The sequence below is a fragment of the Ruditapes philippinarum genome, unplaced genomic scaffold (genome assembly GCF_026571515.1).
Source record: "Ruditapes philippinarum isolate M1 unplaced genomic scaffold, ASM2657151v2 ctg15020_1_1_1_1, whole genome shotgun sequence".
NCBI classification, from domain to species: Eukaryota; Metazoa; Mollusca; class Bivalvia; order Venerida; family Veneridae; genus Ruditapes; species Ruditapes philippinarum.
Window position 1 is genome coordinate 1 of NW_026858912.1, and position 23,235 is coordinate 23,235.

At 32.2% G+C, this 23,235-nt stretch overlaps 2 protein-coding genes and 3 non-coding genes across 5 annotated transcripts; 1 reads left to right on the forward strand and 4 right to left on the reverse strand.

Annotated features, from left to right (window-relative positions):
- Window positions 1–45: 45 nt before the first annotated feature.
- Window positions 46–11,165, reverse strand: LOC132754652 (carbohydrate sulfotransferase 15-like; the record flags this gene model as incomplete). Its single annotated transcript, XM_060745307.1, has 7 exons — window positions 9,627–11,165; window positions 2,482–2,689; window positions 2,005–2,115; window positions 1,505–1,661; window positions 987–1,143; window positions 292–439; window positions 46–108 (listed from the first exon to the last, which is right to left on the reverse strand). Coding segments are annotated over exons 1-7 (1,321 nt in total), but the record flags the coding sequence as incomplete, so codon positions are not given.
- Window positions 11,166–15,372: 4,207 nt separating this feature from the next.
- LOC132754653 (tryptase-2-like) lies at window positions 15,373–21,134 on the forward strand. Its single transcript, XM_060745308.1, has 7 exons — window positions 15,373–15,509; window positions 15,670–15,965; window positions 16,977–17,071; window positions 17,365–17,672; window positions 20,038–20,183; window positions 20,520–20,574; window positions 20,809–21,134. Exons 1-7 carry the CDS (start codon window positions 15,434–15,436, stop codon window positions 20,964–20,966), a joined length of 1,134 nt encoding a protein of 377 aa, XP_060601291.1. The 5' UTR covers window positions 15,373–15,433; the 3' UTR covers window positions 20,967–21,134.
- Trnag-ucc (transfer RNA glycine (anticodon UCC)) lies at window positions 17,783–17,854 on the reverse strand. The gene has a single exon. It is a non-coding gene; the product is annotated as a tRNA-Gly (tRNA).
- Window positions 21,135–21,840: 706 nt separating the features above from the next.
- On the reverse strand, window positions 21,841–21,912 carry Trnag-ucc (transfer RNA glycine (anticodon UCC)). Its single transcript has one exon. It is a non-coding gene; the product is annotated as a tRNA-Gly (tRNA).
- Window positions 21,913–22,295: 383 nt separating this feature from the next.
- On the reverse strand, window positions 22,296–22,367 carry Trnag-ucc (transfer RNA glycine (anticodon UCC)). Its single transcript has one exon. It is a non-coding gene; the product is annotated as a tRNA-Gly (tRNA).
- Window positions 22,368–23,235: the final 868 nt, after the last annotated feature.

Below are 23,235 nucleotides of genomic sequence, written 5' to 3' on the forward strand. Positions count from 1 at the left end.
GGATCACTCTTGTTTTCTCATACATTTTCCCCGCTTTCTTCTTACTTTTTGTCACGTATTTTCTTGTTGCGTCGGCAAACTTTTGCATAGCAGCTTCTGGCAGGTCACCTAAAAGAAATAAAAAATGTATGGAAGTATTACTAAGCAAATGAAGTTTACATTGAACTTATCTGAAAACTTTATCAATTATCAAGTATTAATTAAAATTGATTGATTTATTTAAGTATATTATCAGTCGTTTTTAGTCATTTAAACATAGATGTCCAAGTCAATTCTAAAATAATAACTTACGAAGGCCAAGAAATGAGAACGCCTGTCGAAGATGAACTTTTGTTTTGTTAGAATAGTCTTCAGTCTTCATGATGAGAAATTGTTCCCTTGGGAAAACCTGTAACCAGTCTTTAAGAAATATGGAATAAAAACCCAGATGGATTCGTGCCTGAAAAAGATTTGGTCACATTGTAAAAAAAACCACCAAGGGATGTAAAACAATATTTAATTTCCAATTAAAACAGAAAGTTAAAACAAGACAATTCGAGCATTAATTTCATTAAGAAAGTGGTCAGTCTGTTTTGGTTTCTATTCTTTTTTTCCTTTTTTGTTTGTTTTGGTTTGGTATTTTTAGGCTTGTCTGAACTAAAATATTTGGTGGTATTGCTAGTTTACCATCCAGTTCACGACATTATGTCACATTGACATCCATCGCACAGTTCAGCCACTGCATCGTTCCTGGGTAGGTTGTCAAGCAGTTTAATTTGGCAACAAACTGATAACGTCTGTACATGCCAGAGCAGAGGTAAAGTACGAATGACCGTAGAAAGGATTTCATGATCAATCACAACGAAAGGGATGTGTACCGTCCGGGAATCGAACCCGGGTCGCCCAATTTACTGTCAAACGCTCTACCTATTGAGGTAACAAGTAGTGTTAAATTCAAATTATCATCGTAGGACATACAGCACATTAAATTTTGCTTTCAAGCTTACCTTTGATCGCACGTGTAAGGATCTACTGTATAGACACGCTCTGAGCGAATATTTTCTCGTGCATGAGTGTAGTGATGTAATGGATTTAATAACTTCTTCGTGGAATGCACGTAAAGACTGTCTGCCAATTTTAAGGAATAAATAGTCGCTGAATAATCTAAAGAAAATAAAACAAAGTGAAGTTTAACTATGTACAAATAGAGTAACTATAAGAGAACCTGACATTTCGGATCGTTTCATGACTAAATATACTCTAGAACAGAAACATGTGACAATATGAAATAAAATGTGCAATTAATATCAGTCATGTATGATAAATATCTGATTTTTATTTTCTATGACAAAAAAGTAAGTAAAAATCCAAATACAAACAAGTGGTTGCTCTTCCTTAGTAAATTAATTTAAATTATACAACCTCGTGTGCTGCAATATGAATAGGAATTACTTTAGAAACAAAACCTATACTTAATCTGTTTTATCTAATGTATCCGTCATAAATCAAGCAATAACAAGCATACCTTTCTACAGGATTTCGGAGAATGACGAGAAGTTTAACATTAGGGTTCATGTGCTTCATTAGATGCGGTGTAAGGACTTTTGGTTCTTTCAGGCCGCTGTTTTGGGGAATTTTCACCCATCCACTCATATCCCAGATGTCCATAGGAGTGCCGTCTCCTTAAATAGGATACATTCTTTATTAATGCACACTGTCGACTGAGACAAAATTCTTACTTAGTTTATTCATCTAAACTAACTTCAACTTCATTAACCTTTTACAAAATGTATGTCAATTGATGAAATGAATTAATATAAGAAGAATGAAAACTGGAATTAATGAATGGATACAATTAATAAAATTTACAAACTTTAAACTGCAGGGAACCTCAACTAAATGATCAGGCAATAATGATAAACTGAAGCGCATGGCTCATTGTTTTAGTATGATGGGAAAATATTTAAAAATAGTGTAGTATTTATTTGTTTAATTTCAAGAATTTATTAAATGAATGCCACAGACCTGTAATAATTCCTGCTCTTGGTTGTAGCATAATTGTTTTAGCTGGGATGTCAAAATACTTCACGTACTGAGAAAACGGTTGTATCTTTTTGCGATTCTTTAACCAATGTCCTAAAAAGTAAAATCCCAATATTTTATTTTATATTATCAATCTGCTTTATCATAAATTGAGCGTAAATGTATATTTTCAGACACAGTGTATTACTTTTTATCGTCTGCATGAACAGGAACTGTAAGCATGTAGTTTTATTGTCATATTAATGGTAAAATCTATTCATGTGAATTCCGTCCAGTGGTTTTATTTGACGTCCTTCCGGAAATATATTCAAATTAGTTCCTGCTTTACTCACCACTGTGCCAACATAACTAAGTTCAGCATAAATGTATGATAAATGTTCTGCTTACTTACGCAATTGTTAACTAATATTCAATGAAGTAATCTTTGTTACATCAAAATAAATAAAATATTCACTTTACCATATCTTAACCATGACCACCACATTGTCTCCTTCCCTAACACACCATTATTTTTCAGTACATCCGGGTGTTTAGCGATCCTGTCGAACAGATCTGTTGAGCCGCATTTATCCATTCCTATTACCTGAAAGTATGGCAAACACTGGAACCTGCCCTCGGACGAATTCCAACAAGGGTTTTTATAACTTGGTAAAAATTTGGGTGGTTTCTGAAAAGAGAAGCAAAAAGTTTTAATGTCCTGACAAAATATTCCGTCTTTTTCTAATTTATCAAAGGCGACGTTTATTTACTTTTAGTAAGTATGATAAATACTTATGAATAGGGTATATACAGAAATAACACGGAAATATCATAAAATTTAAGGGCTTTTTATTTCCTGAAAAAGTAATCTTTAGGAAATAATTGAAACAGACAAAAGTATTTAAACATCACTCAATGGGAACTTTTTTGTGGCTTTAAAGCAGCATGCCTCTAGATTCACGTTGATTTCATAAATTTTAATTAAAATGTTTTTTTAAGTAAAATACTGTGAAGTGAACAAAGAAAGTAATTTACACATTGCAAACGGCACTTACAAGCCCGTAAATTACCAAAAGGAGGTCAAAATATAGAACAGAACAGAAAGTTTATTTTGACGTATACAAAGTACATAGTCAATTACATTAATACATTCATTCATACATACATATATACAATCACAAAATCAATGGATAGTCTGCAAATTTCTTGAAGGTGAACAGTTTAATCTATTTTGTTTCCTTCAGTATAGGATTTGACATAATCAGTTTAACATATATTACATAGTTTAATATTGTGTTACGAACCTGTTGACAAAGATAGCGTGAATTTCACATACATTATTGTGCCACTTGCAATAAAGTTATCTATATATATACGTAATCAACACCAGATACAAGTGAATTACCAACTATAGTATCACACTATATACTATATTGAAAGGGAAATAGTACTCCAAAACTACAGTTAACCTTAAACGAAACGAAAGGAAGGTTAACAATTGGCTATTCCAAAAATATTTCAATTGCAAAGTTGTAATTTAAGAAAAAGCTTACGACTAACTTTGGGTCATATGACAAATAATCTACTTAATACATTTCTTAACTGTGCACAGTCATAAGACATATAACTAATAATCTATTTAATTAGAACTGTACGGTTGACCAGAAACATCCATATAAAGTTTGCTATCTTTTGTTTGGCTTACTTATAATATATTTTCATAACTAAATATAACTCATCATCTATTAAATTAGAACTGTACGGTTGACCAGAAACATCCATATAAACACTATTAAGCGTATAATAAATAACATCTTATTTACAACATCAAACTATAAACATACATATATACAAACTAACACAGTCTGGTTGACCAAAGCAACCATATAAACACTAACCGGCATATAATAAATAGCACGTTCAATATTTCAAGACAATTTTTCACTAATTCGTAATATTAATAATCGAATTTCTTACAGACATTGCGTTTTTACAGTATAACCCTAATTTATAAAGAGCAGTCTTATTTTCTGTTTTGTAACAATTCTAAAAACTTATATACACTTGGTTTGATATAATAAATATTTTGCTATAAATTTTTTACGTAAATCTGAATAGATAGGGCATATATAATAACAAAGTGGTATTCATCTTCTAAATCTAGTGAATGGCAACATTGACAATATCTTTCGTTTCTAGGTAATCTATTTCTGGCAAACCTTCCAGTTTGAATTCTTAGAGCATGCGCTGAAATTCTTAATCTAGTGATGTAACATCTTAATGAACTAGGTAAAATATCTAAATATGCTTCGTATCCAAAAACATTTTTAAAGTTTTTATACAAATCTAACACTTCGCTACTTTCCTTATTTACATTCCATCCTTGTATAAAACAATCTATCACTCTCTCCTTAAATATATATACAAAATTTTTATCAATAATCGCATGGATTGTCCCAAACATATGTAAATCCGAAGTCACATAATAGAGCTTTAACATTGGTCACCCAGTTTTTAAAACCTTTGTTACAATGTTCCAATGACATTACATAAACACGATTTAATATAATATTGTCACTATTATTATTCTTAACCAATATTTTATCATGGCTACATAACGCTAATATACAATGGGTATCTGCCCAATTCACCGTACACACCAACAGAACAAGTACTATTTCTAACCTTTAATAAATGTTTTGCAAAATTTCAGATGGATTCGTTCAATAACTTTTGACTTTGTATAACCCCCAAATTTCTGCTGCGTAGTTTAATATCGAACCACAACAAATGCATCGAATAATTGACATAAAAACTTTAGGCCTTAACTTAATCTTTTTACAATTAATCATTAATAAATTCAAATGCTTTAAGAGCCTTTCCAGTGAGATATTCCTGATTTAGCGTAAAAATTCCAGTATAATGAAAAACAGTTCCTAAATAGTTAAAATCGTTCACTACCTCTAGTTGTTTCCCATTATATGTCCAATGTTCATTTAACAATAAACCCCCTCTTTTTCTAAATACCATAATTTTAGTTTTTTCAGTATTAACTTCTAATCCCCATTTACTACAATAATCATACAATAGGGTTTAAATTTTCTGCAATTCCTCCTTTGACTTTCCTAAAATTACCATATCATCTGCAAATAATAACAAAATTAATACAATATCATCAATGACTAAACCAGAATCTACATCATCTTGCAAAAAAAGCTCTAAATCTTCTACGAAAAGTGAGAACAAAATCCTAGACATTATTCCCCCTTGTTTCAATCCTACAGCATACTCAAAATATTCCGAATAGTTATTACAATTTCTAACACATGACTTAACCTTTTGATACATGTCCCTCACTATTCTTAACAATTTACCCTGAATTCCATTATTATAGAGCTTTAACCATAGTGCACTTCTGTATATAGTATCAAAACATTTTTTCATATCTACAAATACACAATATAATCTCTTATTTTCATTTAAATACTGTTGTACAACATTAAGTAATATAATAAAGCATCAGTCGTAGATCGGCCTTTCTAAAACCAAATTGTGCATCTGATATAATATTATTTTGTTCACAAAATGTTACAATTCTTTTATTCAAAATAGTGGTGAATAATTTCGAAAAAACAACTAACGAGCGTAATACCTCTGTAGTTATTCACGTCATTAATGTCGCCCTTTTTATGTAAAGGGACGATAACTCCTTCGGTCCATTTTTTCCGGAAAAATAACCAGAATCTAAGATGGCATTAAAAATATCACAAACATGTGAAGATAAGATATCAATGCTTTCTATAATGTATTTCATTCATAATATAATCACTACCCATAGCCTTTTTTCTTTTTAAACATTTTACACATTCTAAAATTTCTGCAACAGTAATGCGCTGATTTAATTGATCGAAATCGGCATTTTGAAATATTAAAGTCATATCCGCTACAAAACTCTTCAGCTTCCGGGTTTGTGCATTGCGTAATATCATTGGCCAACTCCGAAAAATAACGTTTGAAATCGTCCGTAGAAATGTTATGTTTATTTTTGTTATTACGCTTAAAAATATTTCCAAAATTGTTTAGCTGTGCATTTTTAATTTGCCGATTTCTATCAACTTTTTATTTTCAGCCGACTTACGTTTTTATTACATAACTCTTTATAATCTTTTTTCAAAAACACAGAATTGTTCTCTACTATAACTAGATTTAAGCCTATTAAAAACACTTAACGCTTCTAGGTATCTCCTTCTAGCAAGTATACAATCATAATCGAACCACTCTGCATGATTAACTATCGGTTATCAGTAAAATACGATGACTTATTGTTAAAATTACATGACTTCGAGAACAATGGGTCCGCTACATCTCTAACAATATTTGTAAATTTGCTCAAAATATCGTTCACTGAATCCCTGCTTGTGATGTTAATATCATGTGTCAATCGATTTAACTCAGGTAATTTAGATATAACTCCTGCTCGAAAAGTATGTTTAAGATTCTCTTTCCATTTGTACCTGACCTCATTTTTTACCTCAGAGACATCAACATAAAAATTACATCTCAATGTAAACAAAAACAGGTGCATGATCGCTATATTCATTGAATGAGTCTATACAAAAATCACACAATAGGGGAAAGTCTTTATCTCTCGCCAACAATAGGTCAATCACGGACGCCCCGTTTTTTGTTAGCAAATGTGTACATACCACAGTTAAAATCATGGCCAATTCTACCGTTACAAATACGGAAACCGCTAGACCGACAAAGATCAAGCAATTTAGTCCCAAAACTGTTACATATATTATCATGTGAGGCCCGGAATAGGTACGTGTCGGGAACATAATCATCATCATCAATATTACTAATATAAGTATCACAAGTTATATAGTCATTTTTTTTACCCACTCTACTATTCCAATCACCTACTAAGTATAAATGCCCTAAATCTTCAAAATCGTGTATATCATTTTGTAAAATATCAAATAAATCAACATTAGCAATATTATACATTGGCGAATCTTCACACCATATATAAACTCCACAAACATATACATCTTTTTCAAAATGAAAATATCTAATGATCTAGTTTTAACCAGACTAAAGTGTCAAAATGAGTCCTGACGATTTCGATTCCGGTGCTAAATGATTCTTGTAATACACTACGACGCCCCCGCTACACCGTCTTGCATTGCGATTTTGACATTTTCTATAAAGTTATGTGCAGTGTAGCCTGAAAGTTCCACATCACTATCCTTGTTTGTCCACGACTCGTATAAAATACAATGTCATTGCCTGAAACTAAATTAACAAAGTCTGGCGACTGCTTCTTTACACTCGTAAGCCCATTAATGTTCCATGAAATTAGCTTAAGTTCACCTTCGTCGAATCCCTAGGAATCCGCACCTACCGCTACCCGCTTCCCGTCTACATATAGCGTGTCATAGGACAGCCATGCCCTCTTATACATAAATACCCCTTACTGCGTAAGTAACGCAGTATAATTACAGTGATTGATACTGCAAAATCATTCGTTAATCGCACATTACATGTAAATAATTAATTAAATATTGAATTTAACTTTTCTTAAGATCTTAATACTTTTTTTCTAAAGATTGAATTTCTTGAAATATTTTACTCATCTGAAGGTGTTCATTTTTAACAATTTTTTTACATTCATGATTGGAATTCAATGTCACGATCAGAAAACTATTTTCGGGGCATATATACGCACCTTTTTTGAAATCATTGCAATAGTGGATTAACAAATATTTATGAATAAATCAAGAAATTTATCTCCAATTCTTGCATTATGAATTATTACATATGTTTTAGTCAGAACTGTCAGGATCCAGGTAAGCAGAACTACATCATCTATAAACAATAGCATACAGTATGCACAGATAATAAAGTCAAACCATTTTATGTCAATTATGCCAAATCAATAATATTCTAGCATCATTGACAAATAAAATAAACCATTGAGGAGAGAGAGGCTCTCCTTGATTCATACCAATATAAACATTAAACAAATCAAAAAATTGACAAAATCGAAGCTTTTTCTTTTACACAAGAGTTAGGGATACGGACAAAAGCCCCCCCCCCCCACGGATGAAGCCCCCCCCCCCGTCTAAAAAATGACAAGGTGGACAAAAGCCCCCCCCCATGAAATTTACACAAAGGACAAAAGCCCCCCCCCACATCAAAAAATACTGGTAGGACAAAAGCCCCCCCCTAATCTTCTGACCCTTGTTGTGTATATGAAAAGCAATGAATTCAGTATCGCATGCATGCATTATTTCATCTGTTATCATATACTTTGTTATCACTTCAATACATTATAAATAAACATTAAAACAATTTATTTTTTTCAATTTATTTAAAAGTTTTTGTGAACCTTGATGAATTTGAGCAGCTGGCGTGTGAAAAAAGATAGTAGTCCATCTGGTTGCTTTTGCTTGATGGACCGGAGGGGGGGGGGCTTTTGTCCTACCTGTATTTTTGATGGGGGGGGGGCTTTTGTCCTATGTGTAAATTTCATGGGGGGGGGGGTTGTCCACTTTGTCATTTTTAGACAGGGGGCTTTCGTCCGGGGGGGGGGGCTTTTGTCCTACACTCCAAGATTAAACATAATAGCTTCCACCATTCTTACATTTTACAGCTTATTATAGATTCTGTTTATTTCATCAAATCCCTATTCATAGTCAATAAATGTGCAGTAGAACTTACATCTTTGTAAAAACCACTTTCTGAATAATTCGCATACTGTGCAATATAAATACACAATCGGCAGTACTATGCCAATCTCTTAACGCAAACTGAAATTATTTGAAATATTCATCTTCCTTGCACCTTTTATTTATGCGATTTCTTAAAGCTAAGATTAAAATTAATATCATATCAATAGTGACTCACATAATGTCAACGTATACATGTATCTTTTATGCATCTATAATAACTTTATATTGTATTTTGTAAATACAAAAAAAATGTATCATGATATCTCTCTATAACATCTTATGTACTTATTACTTAATATCATCATCAATATCAAATGGTAACTTCTTTTATACTGTTATTTTAAATTTCAAAACGTATAAATAAAAAAAACATAATAATATCTGTGGAAACAGCAAATATAGTCTACTGTCAACAAATAAAAACTTTTCTTTAAAGATACCAATCTGTTAAATTCAAATATTATAAAACAAAACATAGCTAGGTAAGTGTTATTTGGTACACAGAAAAGTTGATAAAACAATGCATTTAGTATGTTAACGTGTAGTAGGTCTTCATGACCTGTCAAACAAGTGTATGTTTTATTTGCCGGTGACATATCGTGTCATATTGTCTATACTAATTACAACAATTGTTGAAGCCTGCGGCATTGCTATAATATTGCAGACTAGTCTATAAGGTTTCATGTAAGACGACAAAGAAATATATCTAGATAGAAAGAACCAGAAGAGCAGACGACCATTATGTTTCTGGCAATGTTGGCAGGGACGGTTCCGTTTAACTGTTTGCTGTGAAAAATACATGGTTAAACCACAATATACAATTTTCCTTCCCCTTTTCTCAAACATTTTACACGCCTCTTACTACATGCGTTTCAATTTCTTTCTTACCATGCAAAGTAAATCTTCAACGCCGTCAATAATCCTCAGCTTCGGCGGACAAGTAAAATTCAGAAAGTCCCTTTGTGCTACTTTGCCTTTAATTGTTGTGTCACTTTGTTCGATCTCTTCAATCATACTCAATAAACGTTTGTCAATTTTCACGGCTGCTTTTTTCTGACTGTCAGCCGCTTGATTTCTTTGTATATCTGATACTGAATTATGTTTCCCATCAGATGCTTTGTTCTTTATAATACCATTTTCACCTTCTTTAAGGGAAATTTTAACATTAGCAGAAGGCTTTTCATTTGCGTGTTTCTTCAGTGTGTCCTTTAATGGCACGCGGATAACGGTAAATGCTGTCTCTGGTGTTTTTATCATGATGTTTTTATTTATAAGTATCATGCACATCATAGAAATTGTTGTAAAAATAATGATAAGATAAACACACATCTTTCTCCAGAATGCTGGCGTTCTAAAATGAACCATTTTATCTCGGAATTAAGATCACAGATTAAGATTGCACATCCCAATTATACCTATAGCGTATGCAAGCAAACGTTTTTATTCCGGATAACATATTATCATAACTTCAACAATTCAACAATTAACGATCACTTGCTTAGTTAGCGTCTACAATACACACAGATCCTTCCTTACTCAATTAAGTTATTAACGTGGTTTTCTTTCTTCTTTCATCCATGTGTGAGTAGTTTACATCCAGTATTTATCCAGAATTTATATCCAGTATATAATAGTGTGATGAACGTTGTGTTGTTAACAATGCTGGTTTACGTGTAATACGTTTTTATACATGTCTTACCTACCGTTGTCATCTGTCAAAATCTCACCACGACGTTATTAATAGCTGCTGTGAATTGTTAATTACTTTAACGACTTAATCAAAATACCGTACAGACACATTGAATTGATCTTAAAAACAGACTTCCGACTTGCAAGAATATAAATATCAAAACTGTAAATGCTCTGTTGATGGACCTTTTACAAAATCAATGAGTAATTGTTATTGCATGTTTCATTTCAGACACTGCAGATTTATGCGCAAAACATCTGACTACCTGTCAACGTTTTCACAATCATATGATATATGTTATCTTGTTTAAATATATATTTGTCTTAATGAATGAAATCATTGTTTATAAATTTAATTAAATTCTTTATCTGACGGACAATACTTGTTTATCTGCAACTTGATATAATATACTGTATATATTGCATCGTATATCTTTTAGTACCTCGCAGGATATTGAATAAATGACTAGAGTTGAATAAAATAACTGCAGTGGTGGTATTTCAACCAGGAAATAGGAGGTTCAGTTGTTGTTGTTGTTTCACAATACACGACGCTTCAACCTTATGTGTAACCATATTATAATTAAGTACTACGAAACTTAAGGCTAATAATCCTGTACAACAGATTCTAGAAGACAGATTATAGAAGATAAAATGTCACATAATTCCAATAATATGCAATATTAATGTTTAAATTCCAAGAGTTTTTATATAAACACTGGTGGGAAACGTTTTATGTATAAATGAAGCGTAAAACTCACAGAATCTTATCTGTAAATATGTACAATGTTAGGTTAACTTAATTGGCCAAACACGTTTTATAATTACCTACATATGTAAGACGATAAAACATGGCGAGATGTTGCTTTCAATAAATATACATCTGGCTAGTGCTAAACTTTTTTTAGATGCGAATTATTTGTATTAAGACAGTTAGTGGCATAAAGACTTCTGTAAAGTATATTATCTACAAACACTTATACAATACAGCAAATATCCAATATGTAAATATTTTAGTGTGATGTAAACTTGTACATTCTTAACATCTCAAAATATATGTATCGTTCAGTCTTATTAGTATTACTTCTAAGTTTTATGTCTTCCTTTAAGAATATCGCACAATTACATAGTTCTTTTTCATTTTTAAAGATATGTAACGGTTCGTAGAATTTAAAGACAGTTTACCTAACATAATATTACACATGTATTTTACTCTGAGACTACTATATAGTACGGGCAAATACAAACAAAAATGGTAAATATCATGTTAATTACAAATCAAACATACTCGTTCGTGTCTGTGTTCCCCATTTCTATTTAATCGGTCCATATGAATAGGGAATAGTGAATGAGCAGAAATTCTCCCTTTAGTAATAATAAACAAGTGTATATGTCTTGTAATACTGGATCTAGTTTTATTTTCTTACCCAACATTTGTTTAAACACTGTACTCATCACGTACACTATTTCTACTGATTGCTCTCAAATTATATGTTTGTTTGAAACAATCAATTGGGGCGTCCGTGGCCGAGTGGTTAAGGTCGTTGACTTCAAACCACTTGCCCCTCACCGCTGTGGGTTCGAATCCCGACAGGGACTTTGGATTCTTTCATGTGAGGAAGCTATCCAGCTAGCTTACGGAACGTCGGTGGTTCTACTCAGGTGCCCGTTCGTGCCTGAAATAATGCACGGAAGGGCACCTGAGGTCTTCCTCCACCAGTAAAGCTGGAACGTCTTGATATGACCTATACTGTGTCGATGTGACGTAAACCCCAAAACAAACAAACAAAGAAACAATCAATTATATTAATCTAACAAATAAAGGAATACGCTTTGAATTCAAATTTCATTACCATTTGTAAAACATAAAAGAAAAACCATAGCAATCTAGAGTTTTTTAACGACTCAATTGTTAAACCATTCAAAATGATCTTGAACTGCTAGTTTATAGAAGCTGTTTATGGTATAAGCTTATTAATTCAGGCATTGATGGCAAATTGTTTGTTATTTTACGATCAATGTATGACAGTGTCAAGTTATGTGTAAGTCATATGAATTCTCTATCAGATTTTTTCGAATGTAACTTAGGACTTTTGCAAGGGGAGATAACTTCCCCGATACTATTTTCCATGTTTTTGAATGATATAGAAATGCATCTACAGCAAAGTAGCAGTGCAGGTATTACTCTGGACCAATTATCTATATATTTATTACTGTTTGCGGACGATGCTGTATTGTTTTCTGAAACAAAAGAAGGTTTACAAGATTCACTTAATAATTTAGAAACTTATTGTAAAAAATGGAATCTTAATGTCAATATTGAAAAAACTAAAATTGTTATTTTTTAGAAAGGGTGGTAGAATAAGTGAGTCTTTTAAATGGACATTTGCTGGAAAAGAAATAGAAATTGTTAGTTCATTCAATTATTTAGGGGTTGTTTTTTCAAGTGGGGGTTCGTTTTACAATGCAACAAAAACTTTGGCTGGGAAAGGAATAAAGGCAATGAATTCACTTTTTAATATAACACGTGGTATGAATGTACCTGTAAATATAATGTTTAATTTGTTTGATGCTTACGTATTGTCAGTAATGAATTATGGCTGCGAAGTCTGGGGCTTTTTAAAGGCTGAGAATTTAGAGCGGGTTCATAAAAAATTTTGTAAATGGTTGCTTAATGTAAAACGAACAACAAATACATTATCTCTGTATGCAGAACTGGGCAGATTCCCATTGTACATTAATAGATATGTTCGAATTGTTAAATATTTTTTAAAATTGTATGGTCGAAAAATGGAAAACTGTATAATCAGAACTATTGTTACAGACCAAAGACTAGACGTTTTTCATAATACTGCTACTGTTAATTGGTCGTCGAAAATACGTGTTCTATTACAAAATGCCGGATTTTGTGATGTCTGGGAATTTCCAGAGTCAGTTAATATAGATGTATTTATACCATTGTTTATTAATCGCCTTAGGGATATTTATATGACTAATTGGCATGCTAGTGTTCAGACATGTAGTTCGTTATTTTTGTATAGACATATTAAGTCTATTTTTAATCGTTCTGAATACCTCACTATTGTTGATATTCCTAGATACAGAAATGCTATTGCTAGATTAAGACTAAATTCACACAACCTGCATATTGAAACTGGTCGACATAACAATATTGAAAGAAATCGTCGTTATTGTTTAATTTGCAATTCAAATGATATCGAGGACGAATTCCACTTTGTTTTAGTTTGCCCTTTTTATCATGAAAACAGGAGAAAATATATTCCTAGATTCTACTATACACGTCCAAGTATGTTTAAATTTATAGAACTGCTAAATTCAAAATGTAAAAAGACTCTACATAATCTTGCAATTTATTGTATTAAATGCTTTAGGCAGAGAACTGACCAATTAAATAACTTATAAATCTTTTTTGTTATTATTATAACAACGTCATAATATTCCTATGAAAGATACATGTACTTTAATAACATGCTTACTCAGATCACTCTCAACTGTTGAATTTAGACAAATATTTGTTGTAAAGTTTATTTATAATTTATATGATTTGTGTGTATTATTGTATGTTATGGCGATGAGCTGTATGCTTAAGTCTTTAATAAAATTTCTGTTCTGTTCTGTTTATACATTCAATGAGATGTTTATAATATGGAGGAAAAGCTAAAATGCATGAACTTATACTATCTGTCATTTTAGAAATAAGGAAATCACATCAAAGTTCTTACTATAAGAATATGTTCACAGACTAAAAATCAGATTTTAACACATACAAGGAAGATATGTTCATTCAATAGAGTAATTCAATAAAGAAATGTCATTTTCTGTCTCATTTAACTTTGGCATATATACGCCCACTAATTTACCAACACCATGTTAAACGGTAAATCTTTAAAAGCTTTCAACCGCGGATACATTTATATAATAACGCCTTTACCACACTAATATCAATTCTTTAATAAATTAGAATTAACAAAAGAAAGAAATTTAACCCTGTTGAAATGTCCTTAATATATTATACTTTAAATTTAAGGATAACTTTCATAATGGTCACGACATGGGCAGGTCCATGGTTACGTCAGAGACATTCCTTTGATAACATAATATAGGTTTGAACTGAATTCATCCCCAACATCAAACATTCATGCATGTGTCAATTTCAATTAAAGGGCTTAAGATATCAGTATGTTATCTGTAATTTGTGAATGGAATTAGACCAACAACCATTTCAAATATGTCAAAGCTGCAGTTTAATATCGAAGTTCAGATCAACAGGCAAGTTCAGAATTTTCATACAATTCGCTTAGCTTTGAAATTATTTGTATCCAGTAGTATTGCTGTGCCGTTTTTGGCTAATTTAATTTAGTAAAGCCTTACTTATGAACAGTAACATAACGTAAAACACTTTTAAAGCACAATATTTCTGTATATAGACATCTTTGATAACAAATGAAAAGCCCATTCTATAAAAATACATACATGTATATACATGTAGATCTAATATATTATGTTCTTTTGATATCATTTACCTGCATATATTTAACATATACATTTATAAGAAATTAATAGTACTTCCAAAACACGCATAAGCAGAGAAAAACTTTGACAATACACGTTTACACAAAAAGGTTTTCTTTTCATAAGTAAATATTTTAGAGCAAAAACAACATTTAGTTAATAATAAGTTGACAAAAATCTTCCAGAGTGTGCAATATACAGATGTTCGAGCCTATATCATTTTTGTTTAGTCTATGAATTACACTTTAAATGAATAAACCATTTGAATCAACATAATTATGAAAGTGTGTGAGATTTTTTTTTATCTTCTGTTAACCGAGTTAAGTTATTGAACATACCTATACATAGAACTGCGTGGTGTGGTCTGCTATTTTTATGTCCATCTACGGTCCACATTCTATCGACGGTTTTACCATATAAAAAGGTAAGCCCATTTATTAACGGTCACAACTTTACCCTTTTTCCTCTACCCTATGATAATATACCACAGGACAATGTTCTTGCAACTAATAATATGCTTTGGATTTTATTTTATCCTACCTACATTTGGTAAGTTTTTTTTTTCAGATATGATTTAGTAAGTTGACGTACGCGAAGGAACACTTTACGATATGTGATAATTTCATAATATCTTACAATAGATTATTGATATATTATACGTTCATATAATATAATGTTTACGTAGGTAATGTTTATAAATTTCATTTAGTTACCGCTGATAGAGGAGGCATTCCACATTGGTTGAACAGCGGTCACATTCCACCCGGCCATCAACATAATCACAACTCCGGTCCTTCATCAAACATTTTCAACAGTTGGTCAGGCACGCCGCAAATTGAGATACCGAAGTGGCTTCCCCATGGAAGTTATCCCAAATATGTGGCTTGGTGGGAGGAGTTTCATTCGAATCTACAAGAGTGTGGCAAAAAACAAACTAAGCCAAGAAATCCTCTTCTAAGAGTGATTGGTGGACATATTACAACAATAGATTCATATCCATGGATGGTAAATATTAAATTGTATGAGATCATTTATCGTCGGAACCCATGGGTACTGATTCCGCTGAATTATACGTAACAATACAATTACGCGTGACTTACCGGGGACGGAGGTTATTATACATTGCCGAGTACAATACTGAATTCTATTGGACGAGTACACAGCTGTTTAAACTATATTGGACGAGGCGCTAGCAAAGTCTGGTATAGGTTTTGCAGCTTTGAACGAGTCCATTTGAATCAGTATAGTTCTCAACAATGTATACCTCCTTATTTCACACCACCATTTTTGATTACGTTTGACAAAACTTTATTCTTTAAGTAGAATAACGATTTATTATGGACTTTTGGACTCTGAAAATGTAAGTGAGGCTATTGAGGACGATATGCATTTGATACTCTGAAAATGAATACGCGAATATATAGGGTACGATATACATTTAATATGAACTTTTTGAACACTGGAAATGAAATCGAGGCAGATTTGAAACATCGCATGGTGCAACAGCTGATAAATTATTGGCTTTATCTTATAAGATGTGAAATAATATAATATAGTGTACAAATGTCTATGTATGTTTTACATTAAATAGTATGATATATATGTTATGTATTAAAAAAAAAATAGATTTTAAGATATATATGATATAGATCTACTGATATATAATATAGATCTACTGCTTTGGCATCAACCTGAAAATCTTTAACATTTTGTTCAAAAAATAAAAAGAACCCCAACTAATTCTTTACAATGTCTTCTTCTTGAAATTACACAATGCTATACATACAATTATTTAAAAATGTTAAAGACCACCTTTGTATTTATCGCGCTTTGTAAGCAATATAGTTTAACTATTTTATGTTCACGTGTTGTATATCGTTTTACATATATTCTACCACATTCGTAGCTGTTTTTTATTCAACAAAAAAGATTATTGTAAAAATATGTTTACATGTGTAAATGTATTGAAACATAAATCAATCGTGTTTATATTTTTTATTTCTTTCTATAATAAAGGTTTCCATGTACTCAGATCTGATAAAGCAGCCATGGTGCGGTGGGACGTTAATTTCTTCAGAATGGGTTGTCACAGCGGCACACTGCTTCAGACCGTATGACACTTTATTTTGTGTTCTGTATTCTTATCATATATATTTACAGATATATTCAGATATCGACAACCAGACAGTTTCAAAATAACTTGCAAAATAGTACCTCGAACCTGTTATTTAAAGCATTTGGCTGCATTCATTTTGTATGTAAATTATAGATTATTAATGTGCAATTTCATATATATGTATAGTATAAACCTTTGCTTCCACGTACTTTATTTACGTAAAATTAAGTAAGAAATGTAAATGTATATAAAAACGCAAATGTATAATATCCATTTTAAATATTGTAGGCCATTCAACCAGCCTTCAACATGGACAATGCACATGGGCAAGAACAATGCATCTGGTTTTGCCGAATATATTGACGAACAAGTTCGGGGTATTTCGGAACTTAAAATACACACAGGCTTTAACTTCTCCAGAAACGATTTCAGATTTGATAATGACATAGCATTAATAAAGTTAGACCAAGAAGTTATATTCAACAGTCATACTTCACCATTGTGTCTTGTCAAAAGCACTGATCGCATGGAAGATCTTCTGAAGCCTGAAACTAGATGTTCAATAACTGGATATGGAATTTCGGACATGGGTAATGGTAAGTTAAGAAATTTGACACTGCGTTTCATTGAGCTCTGTGTGAAGAAACATAAACAACATTATATGAGGGTTTTTTAGTGGAGAAATATGTTAAACAACAAAAATATATGCGTCGGCCGGGAATCGAACCCGGATCGACTGCTTGGAAGGCAACCATGCTAACCTTTACACCACCGACGCACCTATTAATAGGCAGATATACGTTTTTGTCAGATTTGTATTTTGTCAAGCAACAGTAATAAGACAGTGCTTAAGGGCATATGTTTACATTCAGTTGTCTAGTCAATAATTGATCATTTGACCCGTTTCAAATTTGGATTACTTTTACATGTCAAGAGATGGATAACTTATTCAAAACAGTTTATATGCGAAAATGACGGCATTAACATATTTATTTCTCTGATAAAATTCAAATGATTGCATGGCCATTTGACATAAGAGCTGCTAATAATTATATCAGCGGCACATTTCATACAATTTATAAATTATTAATAACATTGATTTACTGACAGAGACCAGCTTGAGATTTAAATGACACAGCACCAAAGAACATTTTTTTACTTTAAAAATAGTAAAGAATATTTATTTGATAATGTAATAGCATTACATTTTTAGATAAGCCATCCTGATTTGTGAATATGCATAATTAGCAAACCAATGATAACTAGAGGTTACTGTAATACTTGGTTGCTCCTTAATTATAGCCTGAAGATATGAGCCGCGTCACGACAAAACAAACATAGTGCGTTTGCGACCAGCATGGATCCAGACCAGCCTGCTGTTCGCTATCAGTTTCTCTACTTGTAATAGGGTTGGTAAGCGAACAGCATGGATCCTGATCAGACTGCGCGGATGCGCAGGCTGGTCTGGATCCATGCCGGTCGCATTCGCACTATGTTGGTTTTGTCATGGCGCGGCTCATAATTTATTATGTTCATAATGGCCATGGCAGTATTAACTTCTTTAATGTCGGATCTGCAATAATATAAAAATAAAATGATAGTATAAAAACGTGGCGAATCATACTTCTCAACGTAATCGTGCTAAAGTTTACATCACTCTTTGGAAAACAACTCTGCGTCATATCCAGTCTTGGAGAAACTATCGGGAAAAATATTTTTATGCATTGTAATCTCGTATTTATTTGTATACTTTTTAGAAATAAAAATAGGGTCTAAACCAGAACTAACTAATTTAAAATATTATGCAATTTAAACATTTAATGTAAATCGTGGTCTGTTAGCAACATATCTTTTACATGTTCACATCGGGTATCATATTTTAAATTGACATAAAATACATCGGTCCGTTATTTACCGCGGTGTTTGTTTCGGTCATAGATCTGCACAGACAGATTTTGGCATTTAAAACTGCAAAGTTCCTGCGTTAATTTAACATTCCTGTCTTGTATTATTTTCAAATTGTCGAACTTTCTTTATTAACATTTGAACGTGTTCTGCTCGGTGGTCTGTTTCGTTTACCAGGTAAACTGTACGGAGAACTGGTAAAGATATCTAAAATGGCGAACGAAAAAACATCACAAGATATTAAAGGACTCCACTGAGGTTTAAAAGCCTGAAAACATAACATTTGAATTTCTTACATGAATGAGCAGGGGGACTTAAAACAGAAATATATGCAAAGGTAGTAAAGAAATATACTTTGAAATAAATTGAAATCGTACTTTAATGCCTTTCTTAACCCGATTTGAGTGAAAAGCGTTTAAACGCTTTTCATTTTGTGTCATTTTTTTTTACAATTTGAATAATTATTCTGGATAAACGAAGTGCGCGAATGATTTGAAATTTTGCACAAAGATTAGTGTTCTACACCTATATCAAATGGTACATTTATCTGGAAAATATTTTCAGTCCCATCATGTCAAAAAACCTCAGTGGAGTCCCTTAAAACCGTTTTATTACTGTTTTATTCCTATCCTCGTAATCGACAGTTATTGAAGGTAAAAGGAAATATTTCAAAATGCATGCATTTGCTTTGTTGACTCATTGATACTAGATTGAAGAAAATAACCATTTCCTATGTACATGATTAGAATAGCATTTCATCTATCTAAAATAGCACGTGATAGAATAAAATCGTTTGTTATAAGCAGAATAGCAATCCCTTCGTCCGAAAGGAAATCGAGCTGTTTGGTTCAAAGTCCAAATTATTTTCTCTAAATATCAAAAAGGCAACAACCAGGATATTTCTTCTTGGACAGAAATAAAATACATAAAGAAACGGTTTCATCCCTTTTCTGTCCGCTATTTCGGATGAATCTGACAATTCATGGGAAGTTTTGGTCACATAACGATCATGACAGTGAAGTTATATCCAATAAATTTATGTTGTGTTTTATTAAGCCCGCCGGGAAGAGAACGCGCTTCATGTTGCCGATGTTCCACTGGTCGACAAGGAAACGTGTTTACGTGTAAAAGATTACAAAAACCAAGTATCAGATAATATGATATGTGCAGGACTAGAAGATGGTGGAGTTGACACGTGTCTTGTAAGTTGTCATCGATTTCCTGTTTCAAGAGCAAACCTTCTGGCAAATATATATTTGTTTTATTATTTAACGTCCTGTAAGCAGGTATAAATATCCATAAAAGATTTTACCTTACTTCTATTGCAGCATTTTTACATTTAAACAGCCGCATAAGTAAGAGTATATGCTGCTCGTGAAAGTGTATCATAAAGCAAACTAAATTATTTGATTGTTGACACTTATGTAAGTGATTCGATTTAATTTAAGTTCAGTAAAGTACCATTCGTATATACCATTTTGCAAATTGTATTCAGTTAAAACATGTTTGAGAAATAGAGAACAATTTTTACACCACAGGGGGACAGTGGAGGGCCTTTGCAGTGTCAGATAAACAACAAATGGTATCAAGTTGGTAAGATACTTAGATCTACCCTTCTCTCCAATCCCATGAGTAACTCTTTATGAATTTAACACATTGCTAAATCACTTTTACATTTATATCTATGGTAGTAAAAATAGTACAATATACAACTACATACATTGGAATGTTGGAAGCTTTATGGAATAAGTTTAACTAAATAATTTATGACCGTTTAGATTTTTATATCAAGGAGAAATGACTGAAATGTATGTTTTATATATCCAGGTATCACTAGTTGGGGTCCTGTGAGATGCGCGGAACCTAGAAAGCCCGGGGTCTACACTGATATATCAAAATATACCGAGTGGATCTACAGAGAAATATTCAATGATTACAAAGGAAACCATGTTGACAACAACGGTTTAATAGACATCACGAAATAAAGCAAATTTTGTCCAAGCTAATTCCGCGTCCTTGGAAAACACGACAAGGTGTACCACAATAAAGACGTTACAAACTGAATTGAAACCATATAGATATAGGAATGATGAACTATTTCACAAAATGTTGTTAGTTTGTTCATCTGTTATTAAAGCAATCGACAAGCATTTTAAAAATTCCTTCGTTTAATTATTGTCCTACAAATAATGTAAGTAAACCCAACACGCTTCAATGTCGACTGTCTAAACACTGACATACCTTTAACAATATCCGTGCAATCTGATAAGTATAAGATTAACTGTTGACTGCTTTAAATTTCCAGCATATTATATTGATATTCAAATCCATTTAATATAATTATGGTAGTTCAAAATTCAAAGCGTTGCAGATGTTACACAATTTAAAATCTATTTAAATTTGCATAGTTTAATAAAGTGATCAAGAACAAAACATAATTAGTTATCAAGTTTGAACAATTACTAGTACCATATTACTGACATATATATAACTGTTTCCACTATACATATAATTATACACATATAAGAATGTTATTGTAAATACATTCAAAATAATACAGAATTTAGGTAATTTGGTGGAATGATTTAAAAAAAATTTCGGCATAAACTTTCATATAGTTGATGAGCGTATATCAATAAGGATATTCGCGATAAATGTGATAATCTGAGGGCAGATTAACTAGATATCAAACTTTAACTGAAAATGGTATATTACTAATGAACCTATGTGCGACAAAAATAAAGAACGTTATTGTAAATACATTCCAAATAGTACATAAAAACACCCTGATTGGTAGACCTAACAAGAAAAGAACTGTTCTTGATAAATATTTAATTTGAGATTTTGCAAAAGAGAGTGTGCGTCAGCCGGGAATCGAACCCGGATCGACTGCTTGGAAGGCAACCATGCTAACCTTTACACCACCGACGCATGTCATACAAATGCAAAGCCCGTTTCAAAATGTTTGCATTTAAAATTTTCTTTAAATAATCAAGACATTTTGTAGACATTGGGCAATATTATGGAATGATTTGAAAAAAAACTTTCGGCTTAAACTTTTAAACAGTTATTTGAAAATAACTGTGTATCAACAAGGATATTCGTGGTTAACGTGATATTCGGAGGCAAATTAACCAGATATCAATTTTTAACTGAAAAAAATATATTACTTATTAATCTATGTGCGACAAAAATTAAGAATGTAAGGGAAAATACATTCAAAATAGTACAGAAACACTTCCTGATTGGTAGACCTAACAAGAAAAGAACTGTTCTTGATAAATATTTAATTTGAGATTTTGCAAAAGAGAGTGTGCGTCAGCCGGGAATCGAACCCGGATCGACTGCTTGGAAGGCAACCATGCTAACCTTTACACCACCGACGCATGTCATACAAATGCAAAGCCCGTTTCAAAATGTTTGCATTTCAACATTTCTTTAAATAATCAAGACTTTTGTAGATATTGGGCAAGTTGATGGAATGATTTGAAAAAAACTTACGGCTGCAACTTTAAATTGTTTATTGAAAATAAATGTGAATCAAAATGGATGTTTGCGGTAAACATTATATTTGGAGGCAAATTAACCAGATATCAATTTTTAACTGAAAACTAGAAATGTGTCCATAGGACACGGATGCCCCCACACGCCACTGTTCTGTCAATCTTATGACTCTAGGTCAAATATTTTTTGGACTACATGTGCCACAAGTTGAAAACTAAAAATCAACAAAGGGCCATAATTCTGTTAAATTTGGTCGCAGCAAAAATTCCTTCCTTTACTACCATCTACACATTAAGATTGTTCATCCCTGGAAGGTTAAGCAAAATCTGCCATCCGGTTTAAGAGGACTTGCGTTCACAAAATTTCTACATAGTATATAGTGAAAAAATCAACAAAGGGCCATAATTCTGTTAAATTTGGTCGCAGCAAAAATTCCTTCCTTTACTACCATCTACACATTAAGGTTGTTCATCACTGGAAGTTTAAGCAAGATCTGCCATCCGGTTTAAGAGGAGTTGCGTTCACAAGATTTTGGGACGTACGGACGGACGGACGGACGTACGGACGGACGGACGGACAATCGGACGGACAAGTGCAACGCTATATGCTCCCACTCTGTGGGGGCATAATGATAAATTTCTAATTAATCTATGTGCGACAAAATTAACGGAAACACTTCCTGATTGGTAGACCTAACAAGAAAAGAACTGTTCTTGATAAATATTTAATTCGAAATTTTGCAAAAGATAA

Coding starts and splice junctions, on each gene's coding strand:
- LOC132754653 (XM_060745308.1), top strand. CDS start 15,434: ATGATAATATACCACAGGACAATGTTCTTGCAACTAATAATATGCTTT. Junction 17,072..17,364: donor GCGGCACACTGCTTCAGACC/GTATGACACTTT, acceptor TAAATATTGTAG/GCCATTCAACCAGCCTTCAA. Junction 20,575..20,808: donor CAACAAATGGTATCAAGTTG/GTAAGATACTTA, acceptor TTATATATCCAG/GTATCACTAGTTGGGGTCCT.